The sequence below is a fragment of the Echinops telfairi genome, unplaced genomic scaffold (assembly GCF_000313985.2).
Source record: "Echinops telfairi isolate 266 unplaced genomic scaffold, ASM31398v2 ScPeMD7_60;HRSCAF=208, whole genome shotgun sequence".
NCBI classification, from domain to species: domain Eukaryota; kingdom Metazoa; phylum Chordata; class Mammalia; order Afrosoricida; family Tenrecidae; genus Echinops; species Echinops telfairi.
Window position 1 is genome coordinate 31,718,161 of NW_022103958.1, and position 12,416 is coordinate 31,730,576.

Consider the following 12,416-nt stretch of genomic DNA (forward strand, 5'->3'; position numbering starts at 1 on the left):
CGGAGGGTAAGAAACATAACGTGATTGTGAGCAGTTACCACTGATACTTAATAGAGAATGGTGGCATTTCTCTAAATTCACTTGGCAAATGGGAATATTTTTAGTTACATTCGCAACTTATTAAATACTGTGGTACAGCCTAAAGGAAAGTTTTATGAGTTATTTTGTGGTACTTTAAAATTAAGAGCTACATATCACATATATTTTAAATTGGTAGAAATAACATTTAAATAAAAATTTATTTTAAGGGCTTCTTTAATGAAATGTGCCATCTAACATTTATGCAGATGGTAATCTCTAGATAGTTTACATCTGTTACATTGCCACATATATAGCACCACTTTTAAACGTAGCTGTAGCGTGAATACATACTGGTTACTCCTTTTCTCTCACCTGCTTTGACTGGAAACGGCTTCTCCAGTAGAAACTGCGTTTGTTTCCAGTGTGTTTTGGTACTCTGGGGACCCGTAGAGAATGTGACCTGCATTGGCAGAGCCAAAAGTATCTGATGAAGTACAAGATTTTTAATATCATGGTACATTAATCTACTACATCAAATGAAAGCTGCAATTGCTTACATAGCAAAATGCTTATGATCAAAACACCTTGGGGCAAAAACACATGATACCATGTAATTCACATAATTAATAAGATAACTCATGATACTTACCCTCTTGTGGCAATTCTTCTCAAAATATATATCAAAGTAACCAGCAACTGCCTATTAAAAAAAAAGTGAAAAAAAAAAAGGTCATTAATCTAATTACATGCAGTAATAATTGATTACACATACAATCTTTTAAGATTCTTTTTAATTCCTGGGAAAGATGCCATAAATAAAAATGAAGTAATATTATTTGGTAGTCCCTCACAAAACAGCACAACTCAGTTCATAGCTGGTTTCATGGAGCCCATGTGGCAGAAGGCTCAGCCAGTCCAACGCAGATCCAGATTCCCCACTGAAACTCCAGCATGTGGACAGAGCCACCCTGGACCCTCCAGTTCTGGTTAGGTGCCCAGACAACTGTAGGTGCATGAGCAGCCCCAGGAGAGACCCGTATCCAAATAAGCAGACATCCTGGATATGGCTAGTACAGACTGCAAAACCATAAACAAATAAATAGAAACGACTGTAGCTTCAAGCTACTCAATTTTAGAGTGGTTTCTTACACAGCAATAAATAACTCATCATACGCTTTTATATAAAGCTAGTTTATTAAATTTCTTCAGACCTCATGCATTCAATTTTAAAGCAAACGACAATGAGTATTTTTGAAGAGCACAATGGAAATACTTTTAAAGTATTTATTATATGAGTTGGGTTTTTTTGGAAGATAAAATAAGTCAGTAGCAGTACTCAGATAAAACTTACATTTAAGCAAATACCCAAAGGAGAAACTCCAAAGTAATAAAAGGCTATTATACAGACAAAGTCTTTAAGAGAACACATTTCAGAAGGAATAATTTTTACATTTTAAAAATTTAAGTAGTACTATGACTTTTTCTTTTGCTAGTACGATTAGCTTGACTTAAACTACTTTTAAAATTGGCATTAAATAAAGCTTACAATGTATTAAAAACAGGAAAATGATTATTGAAAAATCACTAAAAAAAACTATTTTGTGTACTATGCTACTTATGTTCAGAATGTGAATTTTTATTCGTCTCGTAGGGCCAATATGGATTAGAAATAAAATAAATTCAATATTTAACCTTGAGGTTCATTAGAGTTTAGATACCAAGAGAGAATGCAATTAGTATAGAGTTCTGTCCAGCAGAATTATAAACTAATGTAGCTATACAATTGAGCTACAGATGATCATACAAAACCATATAGTGAATCAAAATATTTTTAAAATTTAACTTTCCCAGATTTCCTAATACTTAACATACTCTTCCAGAAAACTCACTCAAATGAGTCCTTACATGATGTCTTTATGGCCGTCTATGTCCTCAGGGCCCAGAGCAGTGTGAGGCACACAGACAGAAAGTATTTACTGAATGTATTTATGTTATGTAGTTCTAATAGTACTTACCGTACTGTATTACAGTTAATTGACCCTATCAGGCTTCAGTCAATTTAAGAACAGGTTCTGTGTTTATCTCATATGTCTACACTCCTTATCTAGGATACTCTCCTTGACATGACTCCAAGCTAAAGACAAGGCTCTGATGTGAAAATGAGCATTATACAAAAATGGAGGATGATCACATCAAATCACAAAATAGAGGATAACTACATCATCACACAACTGCCAAAGTTTATCTTGCCAATCTTGACTGTCAAATCAGTAAGAATTATGACCCAGCTAAGCTGACACAATAACTTTAACAATCACAGCCAACATGACTTACTCCCAACTAGCATCATGGGGTTCAGTACTGCCAGCCGTTTGTTGTTAACGTGAAAGGTAGATAGTAGATATTTCACTATGATTAGGAATGTGAAATGTCGTTTAACAAAGACAAACACGTTTAGTGAGGAGGAGGGCTAGTAAGATTCTCAGTAATTTTAGTGACATTTTCTAGCTACTAGCTAGGTTTAACATGTGCTGCTGTTATTAGGTGCAGTCGAGGCGATTTTAACTCACAGGAACTCCATGTGACAAAACAGAACTGTCCCTAGGGTTTTCCTAGGCCACAATCTTCATGGGGACAGATTATCGTGTCTCTCTTGTCCAGTGCTACAGGGTGGATTTTAACTGCTAAGCTGGTGTAGCAGCTGAGAACTTAAATCACTGTTAGCTTGATTATGTGGTCAGTAGAATTTGCTAAGTTGTTTACTGACTAAGATAAAATAATCTTCAACTCTGAAAAAATGGGATATGTAGGCAAATATAGAAGAAAAAGAATGAGAGGGTCCCTTAATTCCATGCCTGAAAGCGCACAAGCCTCTGCTTAATCCCTGAATTACGCGTATTCAGCTAAAACAAATCCAGGAAGCAAAAGCCTCACTGAACTGCAATCTGACTCACTGACACAAGTTTCAGGCTCACCATCTGAATGACACATGCGCAGGAAAGATGGAAACCAGCAAATGGCTGAGAACTGAGATGGGAGAGTGAAAAGCTTTAAACTATGACTGAACAGCAGAGATCCAAAATAGCAGAGTGAAGGTTTGAAGACTGAAATCTGCACTACTGTGTGCCCAAACTACTGAGACAGAACTTAGCGTCTGACCCGAACTCAGTTGAATACCTGCTAAAGCCAAACAAAGCCCCTAGTCTGCAAGCACAACATGCACAGTGACCAGGACCTCGTCCACGATGACTAAATACACAAAGACCAGGACCGTGGGACCAGCTCTCATGAGCAATGATAACCAGCAGAGGCTATTTCTAAGACGGCCTACATGAAGCTACTCTCAAGCAAAGACTTTAAAACAGCAATGACAACTGTTCTACGAGGTAAGACAACATAGATGGAATGAGTTAAAAGACAGGAATCTTCAGCAGAGAAAATAGGAACCACCAAACAAAGGAGAGAGATGCAAAGGGGAAATTTAACTCTGAGTTGAACAGCAGAATAGAGACGAGGGAACACTAGTGAATCTGAAGGCCAACAGAAATAATCCCTTTTGAAGAACAAAGGGGAGCAGGTTGAAATGAAACGCAGAGTCAATGGGATGTGCAGGTGTAACTCATGTACAACTGGAGACCTAACTGGAAAAGAGAGGCTGGAGCCAAAGAAAGCTCCCAGAATTACATATGCAGGAAAAGTATGTTTCAGGGATAAAAGCAATTAAAAGACATGCAATAAAAGGAAAAATCTTTAAATTCATAGCCAACGACTTGGTCAAAATAAAATCCACTGCTACTCAGTGACCCTCTGTAAGGTTTCAGAGACGATACAGCTTTATGGGAGCAGGTAGCCTCATCTTTTTCCAGTGGATCAGTGGGTGGGTTTGAACCACCAATCTTGGGGTTAGCAGCCCGATGCTTAACCCACAGGGCTCATTAAACCTACTCTATTAGACATTTCAAAGGAAGTTCTCTTAACTGATAGGAAATAACAGATGAAAACCTGGAATATAAGGAATAAAGCAAGAACACAGAAATGGTGTGTATACATACATAAATATGAAAATAATAGAATGCTATTTCTCCCTCATGTTCTTTAAAACATCAATAATGATTTAAAGCACAAATGAGAACCTCATTTGGTAAGGTTTTCAGTGTAGACCACTGACGGGTCTATCAATAAAAACAAGCGTTGACAGTACTTGGAGGTAGAGAAGGTATTTCTGCACTTTTAAGTATAACACACAGGCAGAGACTGACAATAAAGAAAGCTATTACAAATCAACAAGAAAATGATTAACTTCAAAGGAAAAATGAACAAAAGACATCCAAGAAAATCAAGTGATTAATTAAGTCTGTGAAAAAAAGTTTGGCCTATTTAGAAAAATAGTAAATTAGACCCACCAGATACAATTTTCCCTTACGATGTTGGGGAAACTAGTCGGCCGGGATAGCGGCGGTGCCTGTGATAGTGGTAGAAGCTGGAAGGCTCCGAGGCGAGCGTCTGCACTGCTGGTTATTTCTGCTTCTCAAGTTGAGAGCTGAGCGTGCGGCAGTATTTGCTGTATGTTCCTGTCTTTGATGTGTATGACAAATATCATGGGATGTCCAAACCCACGGACTGTATACATATACAACTTTCAAAACAGTTCTATGGCTGTTGTTCAGGATACTTGCAAAGATTTAGCAATGTTAACTTGAACACATTCGAGTAGGTTTCAGAAAGTTCATGGAAAACTGCGAGGAAATAATATTGGAACTTTTCCACCCATCTTTTGAAGCCTCCTGGTACTTTCAACAGTAAGTGACTGGAGTACTCCTAGTGGAGCACTCGTGAAGCCTTTCGCTGCTAACTGAAAGACAGGTGCTTTGAACTCGCCTAGCCTCTCGGCAGGTGAAAGAGCTGCCAATCTGTTTCTGATAAAGTTACGGAAAAGAAGACGCTCTGGGAAAGTTCTGTGTCACAGAGGGCCACTGAGAGTTGAAATCAACTTGACAGCACCCACCATCATGACCAAATGGCATTTCTTTTGGCCAGTAGAAATAAACCTGTACAGCGCAAGTGTTAACAAGTGAAATAATGTGCACACAGAGGTAGCACACTGGGATTCTCTATACTTTCTGCACCTGAAACGGTTCTAAAATACACAACCTAATACATAAACAAATAAAAATACACAACCTAACCTTCTAAACAGTTATCCTGTAGGAAAGTATTTATAGATTTGATAAAACACTCACAACATACACACATAAAAAGCAGGTTATCAACTAGTATGTAATATGTTAAGTGTTCATTTGCAAAAATAGTCATCAAGCTATTGGTAGTGATGCATTTGGAGCACTCACAGTCTGTGTCTTCATAGTTTATATAGCCCACAAAAACTAGTAGCTTATGTAATGATTTATTATTTTTAATAAGATTTGAGTTATCTGCAACACTGCAGGGTGAAGCACTCAAAATTCACCTTCTACCTTTCTCCAGGCTTCTTGGGTGACTCCCCCCAGTCACTCATCTCTGTAGCCTACCGAGACGGGCACTACCTAACACTGACATGCACTCCTCACTTGGTAACTCGGGTAAGGTTCCAAAGACAAGCTGTGATGTGAAAATCAGCGTTGTGCAAAAATCGAGATGACCACACCAGATTTCACAAAATTGAGGACGGCTGTACCAGTACATAATTGACAGCCACAGAATCTACACAGTCAAAGCCACGTATCACAGAGTAGAACTGGCCCCAGGGGTGTCCGAGACTGCAACTGTTTACAGGATAGAAAGCCTTGTCTTTCTCCCAAGGCTGGTTGTTTCAAGTGACTGACCTTGAGGATCTCGGCCCAATGAGTAACTGCAGCGGCTGGGCTCCTACATCACTGCATAGCTGCCAAATGACAACAGTACCTCCAAGACTCCTGACTCACCGCGCTGACACATAGCCTTCACCATCACAGGCAGTATTCCTCTAACCTCCCACCTAAGCGCTGCCAGGTGTACATGGTTAATGCACTAAACAGTCAGATAGTGTGTTTTTACTATGGTCAGTGTGACATTTTAGGTAACAAAACAGTTGATAAGTGACGAGTAGGTGTAGTAGGAAATGAAAGACTTTGAAGAATGACAATTCTCAAAAGGACAAAAAGTATAAAGGATAAAAGATGGTATTATATAAAGTAACAACAGTAATGAAAAGCTAAGGCATATGAATACATTGTAAATGTTTAAGAAGGAATTAAAGTGAGTTTCACAGGGGTTCACTTTACAATAATTATTGTTTAGGTATGTATACATACTCAAATGTTGAATGTAATCCTTATATTCTGTGCCATCAAGAAAAAATGGAAGAAAATGTTAATGAAACATTTTATTAAAAAACATTTGGTTTGATATATAGTAATAAATAGCAGCATTAGGAAATGTAAACAAATTTAAAATATACAAAATCCGTGGGAAGCAGCATCATAGAAGTCCTGATGAAAACCAGGCAGAAGAATCTGAATGATAGAATAAACATCTTAAAGAAGGCAGTGTGATGCATCGGAATTTACAACAAAAAAGAAAAAAGAATTGAAACCCCAAATCCAGAGAAACTACTAATCCCACCCATCCAGGCAATACAAATGGAAAAATTCAGGGATTTTAGTAAAACAAACAGTTCAGTTTGGCAGGACCTGAAAAAATTAGAGCTACTTATGACTCAGCAATTCCTCTCCCAGCTCTATGCTCAAAAGACTCCAGAGAAAGCCCAGTTAGCTTCCCACAACGTTCACGGTCACATCCTTCACAGCACACACAGTGGAAACAATCCAGGCATTCATTAATAGAGGAGTGGGTAAGGAGTCGACGTGCTGATAAATGCTACACACAAGACTGACTGATGGATTTTGGAAAACGTACCACGTGAAGTTGTCAGGGTACCTGCCCTAACGTGTCATCACGGGTCCAGTAGGCGCAATTGTACAGCGATAAGTAAAGACTATAGTAAAGTCACGAGAGATAGAAGAGAGATTGAAATAATGGAGGCAGACACATTTCATGGTAGCAATGCTCACCTCAGCCTCACTTGGTGGTCCACGTGGAAAGAGAGAGCGAGCGATATTTAATGCTAACCAAGGTTTTTATATTCTTTGGGGACATGCAAGCCCCCTAATTACAGGTGAAGACATACGTCACAGGAAAGGGTTGTGCTATGGGTAATGGGAGGGAGTGGTCTAGGGGTATACACACAATAGGAAGAGGAGGGATTGGGGGTATACATGTGGCAGGATGGGCGGATCCTAGATTCAGGATGGCAGCCTAACTGAGCCAGTTTGACCTGTTCGCTAGCACCATTATCCATAGGGTGTGAACTCCACCTACAGGTACCAAATCAATGACTGCAGGCCTCTAGAGAGAAGTAGCCTATTGTCCTTAACAACAGGGAGCAGGGCCTACCACAGTCTGGCGATGGTCAGTCTTCAGGGAGGATGTCTGTAAGCATCTGACCTCCCCCCATATGCTAGCAAAAAGCCCCTAATGCTTGACATGTCTTTGGGGGAGACAAAGCTGGGGAAACATCTCTTTATAATCCCACATGAAGTATCAGGCATAGCAGGACACATAGTGCATGATCCCATTTCTAGGAAATATCTGTAACAAGACTGAGAGACCAAAGTTTCTCAGTGGTTACCAGGAACAAGTTGGGTGGGTGGGGGGATTGGGCCTGGTAGATACTGTTTAAACTCTTTAACCAGTACAGAGGTTTTGCAAAGGGTAATGGGAAAATGTGGAAATGGACCACGGCAGTAATTACATGCAACGGCATTGTTTATGTAAAAATGCCTGAAATGCTTTGTTACATAAATTTCATCACAATAGAGAAATACAATATTCCAAAGAACAAATGAATGTGACAGTAGCTAATTTTGATTGTGACCATATAGCAGAAATCTATGACAAAGGTAAATCTGACAACATGTATTTTGTAATTTCCTTTGAAAGGCATCAAATTATCTTTATTTCTTATTCAGATTTACCTTGACCATTTCCACAGCACACCTCCAAGAGGAAGCAGAAGATGGAGAGTTAGGATGACCTTCAACTGGGGTTAAAAATTATGTGCAGATAACCTACTCATTAGAGAGCACTCACAGAAAGGGTATATAAAGATAGATATGTATATATAGCTGTAAAAATGATCTTTAATAATTATAAGAGATTTTTTTTAAAAAAGAGAAACAACAAAAATACTCTTAATGTAGTTACCCAAACCAAATGATTAGTTTTAACCTGCAGTAAGGAAAAAATTGAAACTATATAGGGATTCCAAGTATATGGCCAACCAAATATGTCAGTTGGCTCAGTAAGAAAACAAGATTTTTTTTGCCTGCAGAACATACACAGGCTACTCTGCCAAAGATAAAGGACTTTCACTGGCACCACTTTGACAGGCCATCTCCAGGTCTTTTAAATGTTAATTTCAATGAACTTTACTCTCTGTGAGAGTCATTCGAATATTAGAGGCAACAACAAACCATGGGAAATTGAAAATGATGACTAATAAACTGTGGTAATAAATAACTGGAGCTACAACTTGACATGTGCTTGAGAAAGATCAGATTGGTTTGGAGGCCTGACCACAAAATACAATTCCCCTTTGTCCCACATTTATATCTTGTCAGACACTGAGACCCGCTGGGGGAAAATAAGGCATTATAATCAGTGTTTCCAGGAGCTGGGCTAATCTCCTAATACAAGGTCACAATTAAATGATACTACAGTCAGCGAGGGAAAAAAAGTTATAAAATCAGGGTGGTGATTAACTACCATCATCATAAATTGATGCAAGAACACTGAATTAAAGGAAAACAGTGAACACGTCTGGGGCAGGCTGGTCACATTTGAAATCTGTGAGAACCCTTCCATGACACTGAAGCACATAGGAAAATAAACATGCATGCTGCTGGACTGTATACGTTCAATGTTCCCAAGCACTGCAAGAGGGATTCAGACTGAGCTGCTTGTCAGTTCTTTGTAGATTTCTCAAAAGGATGAGGATCTCTCTCGGCATTTATAAAATGAATCTTTAAAAATCTGTCTTTCGGACACATTTTGCTAGCGTATCATCAATGCATAAAGGTGAATCTAATTCATTTCACACATGCCCATTTGAAGAACAATGGTTTGGAATAAAAATGAATTCCTTTCTCATGTAATTGGCATGATGTATATTTCTTTAAAGAGGATGCATCACGTGTATATTTCACAGGATGGCAGCCAACGAAAAAAGACCAGACTCTACCTTATGAGGAGGAAGGAAATTAAAAATTATCATGATCACTATCACCTGCAGGGAGTAATTTATCATTTCTGTTCTTCACTGGTATCATGTTCCAACAGCGTGTGGTTACAGCAGATACAATTAGGCAGCTGGCCACAGAAGTAGGAGGATAATGTGCTTTTGATGGAGTTTATCCAAGCATGGAGCTAGAGTGCTTGTAATCCATGCGGCAGAGTCACTATAACAAAAATAAAATTCATTTTTGTTGTTGCAGTATTTCTTTCAAAATCTTAACACGGAATTCAAAAGCCAACTGAGAACGAGTCTGAAGCAACCAAAGGAAGAGTAAGCAGGAAATGTATAAAAATGTTTATTATAGATTACATCATTGTATGTTAACCGACCAGATGAAAATACAAACATAAGCCATACAAGCTGCTGCATATGGAGCATGAACCCTGCTTGTGCTAACTGGTGTTTAGATGAAGAAGACATAATGAACAAATATGAAAATTATGCAGGATGATTCTCTTCCAATATTAACTATACCTTAAATTATGGACTCTTCTTTCTTCAATTAATTTCCTATTTTATCCCAAGAGAACACGTGCATCCTTTGTTTCTTTCATGATTCCTCTAGGGAACAATACACATTAAGTGCCATGTACTTCTCAAGGGATACTGCCAGAGTGAGTGATGTTTAGAAACAGACCAAGCATTATGGAAAGTAGCAAACCAGACAATAGGTCTAAAAAATAAAAAAAGAGACACTTTTACTGGAAAACGCAACATAATTCATTTTATGGGCTACTTAAAACAGAGTATAACACAGAGGGTAAACCCCCTTTTAAATAACAGACCACTTCTTTGTAATTTCAAAATTGCTTAAGGAAGGGATGGCAGGAGTAAAGAAATGGTCTCTTCAGTGACTAACAATTTTGACGTTATTTCAGTTGATCCCTACAATTTCTAAATGCCCAGAATTTCTTCCTAGCTAATGATATCTATCTTTTTTTTTAAAGTCACTTAACGTATAATAAACATGAAGGTACGCATAAACATGCATCTTGATGACTTTTCAAATTGAGTATGTCTATGTAACCAGCACTTGGATCAAGAAACAGCCTGCCAGCACCCTAGTAGCACGCCCCCTCCTTTCACACCTTACTGATCCCAGCTGCCTGCCCAGACTCTGATTCAGGGTGACCCTATGTGTCAGAGTGGGGCTCCCAGTGGCTGAGGTTTTTGGAAGTAGATTGCTGCCCTTTCCCCTGGGGCACCTTTGGGTAGACCAGAACCTCCAGCCTTGCGTTAGCAGTCAAACTGTGAAATTATTTCAATCACCCAGGGACTTTCAGGATACTTAAATGGAGTGTCTGGCTAATTTTGCGTAATATCACTGGTGATGTGCACTTATATTGTTATATGTTATTATGCATCATTCATCTTCATGGCTGTCAGCTAGCATGGCAGGTGACTACACAAATGGTTTATCCAGTCTGCCGATGACATGCACTATTGGAGTTGTAGAGGTATAAGAACAGTGCTGCTCTGAACATTCTCGTACATGTCTTTTGGTGACCACAGACAAATGCACTCACAGCTTCTGTGTCCACAGCCAGGACAGGCACTGCTGGCATGCACACGTGTCTGGCTTTTGTTAATCTGCCTGCCATCCTGGATTTCTGGCCTCCCATCTGGGGCCGTTGTCTGTTTGCCTCAATATCCTCTGGTATAGATTTGTTGACATAGATGATCTCTTCTTCATCTGAAAATACCTTTCAGTTTCATTCTTAAAAGATATATTAGTTGCTGGGCAGAATTCAAGGATGGCATTTTTTTTCTCAGCACATGGAGAATGCCGTTGTCTTTAGGATTCCATTGTTCTCCAAAATGATCTACCTAGCTACTTACTATTCCTTTAAAGGTAATTCCAATTCCCTCTCCCATGCCCATCGTCAGCTTTCATGCTTTCTCTTTGGTTTTTACAGTTTTACTAAGATGTGTGTCTAGGTGTGGATTTCTTGTTTAAAACAGGTAGCAATTCCTGTACCTAAAAACTCACTCCAAATGTATGTCCGTATTCACAGAGTTGGGAATGCACTGATCTAGCTTTGAGACATTCCCATCACCCTAAGGAGAAACACTATGCCCATTAGCAGTCATTCCCTATGCTTCCATCTAGATAGAAATCTGCCTCCTCTGGAGTCAAGCACCATGTGGTTGGTCTTCTGTGACCAGCTTCTTTCCCTCAGGGGCACGTTTTCAAGGTCCACCCATGCTGCAGCAGGTGCCAGTCCGTCACTGTTACTGTGCTCCTGAGCCGCTGCCACTGAATGGATGCCAATTCACAGCAACCCTGGAGTCTCTGAGACTGCAATCTTCACGGGGTCAGGCAGCCTCGTCTCTCGCCTGAGGCGTGGTGGAAGGGCTGTGCTTAGCAGAACAACGCCCGTCCCGCGGCGCCGCCTGGGCTCCTTGTCTTTATTGTGCCAGGTCACAGAGGTCTGGATCACGCTTACTTTTTTAGCTTCTATGGACAGTGCTGCTACAAACATTTATGTTCAAGTTCTTGTGTGGACTTAAGTGTTTACTTTTTTTGAATATTTACCCTGCAGTGGGTGGATTTAAATTTTTATCATGATCAGGGGATGCCGTGAATGTTAGGCCACGTTGACTAGAGAAACAAATCCAGACAATCATGTATGTGTAATAAAGAGCTTAATAGTGAGGAGTAATTATGTCTCAAGAAAACATCCCAGTCCATAGTAAGTATGATGCTAATCCATAAGCCTTCCTCAGACTCATGCAGCCACATGCAATAATGCTGAATGCAGGCTGGTGGGTGCAAAATCATGTGTATCCAATTGCTCTAGTAACATCTCCAGAGCTCTGGCAGCAACCACGGTCTGCCAGCAGGAAGGTAAAGGCAGAGAGAGAAGGAGAGGTTCCCAGGGCCCTCCTTATGAGAAGGCTATGCCCACAAGGAGGCACCGTCAGGCTGTGACCTGACGGACAGGTTGAATACCACCCCTACACTTTTATGTATCTTCAAGGTGGCATGGAATTGTTACTACCACACAGTGCTGTGCATCTTAAACTGCAGCTCAGCGTTTTTCGCTTGTTTTGGAATATTCTA

The 12,416-nt window shown here is 39.7% G+C and overlaps 1 protein-coding gene across 1 annotated transcript in view; it reads right to left on the minus strand.

The window, feature by feature from the left end:
* PRMT3 (protein arginine methyltransferase 3) overlaps positions 1–12,416 on the minus strand; it is a 112,943-nt gene that overhangs the window by 17,038 nt on the left and 83,489 nt on the right. The window contains exons 13-14 of the mRNA XM_004711599.2: positions 671–721; positions 394–481 (exon numbers count right to left, since the gene is read on the minus strand). Of these exons, the coding sequence (XP_004711656.1) occupies positions 394–481; positions 671–721 (139 nt within the window). The remainder of the gene's footprint in view (positions 1–393; positions 482–670; positions 722–12,416) is intronic.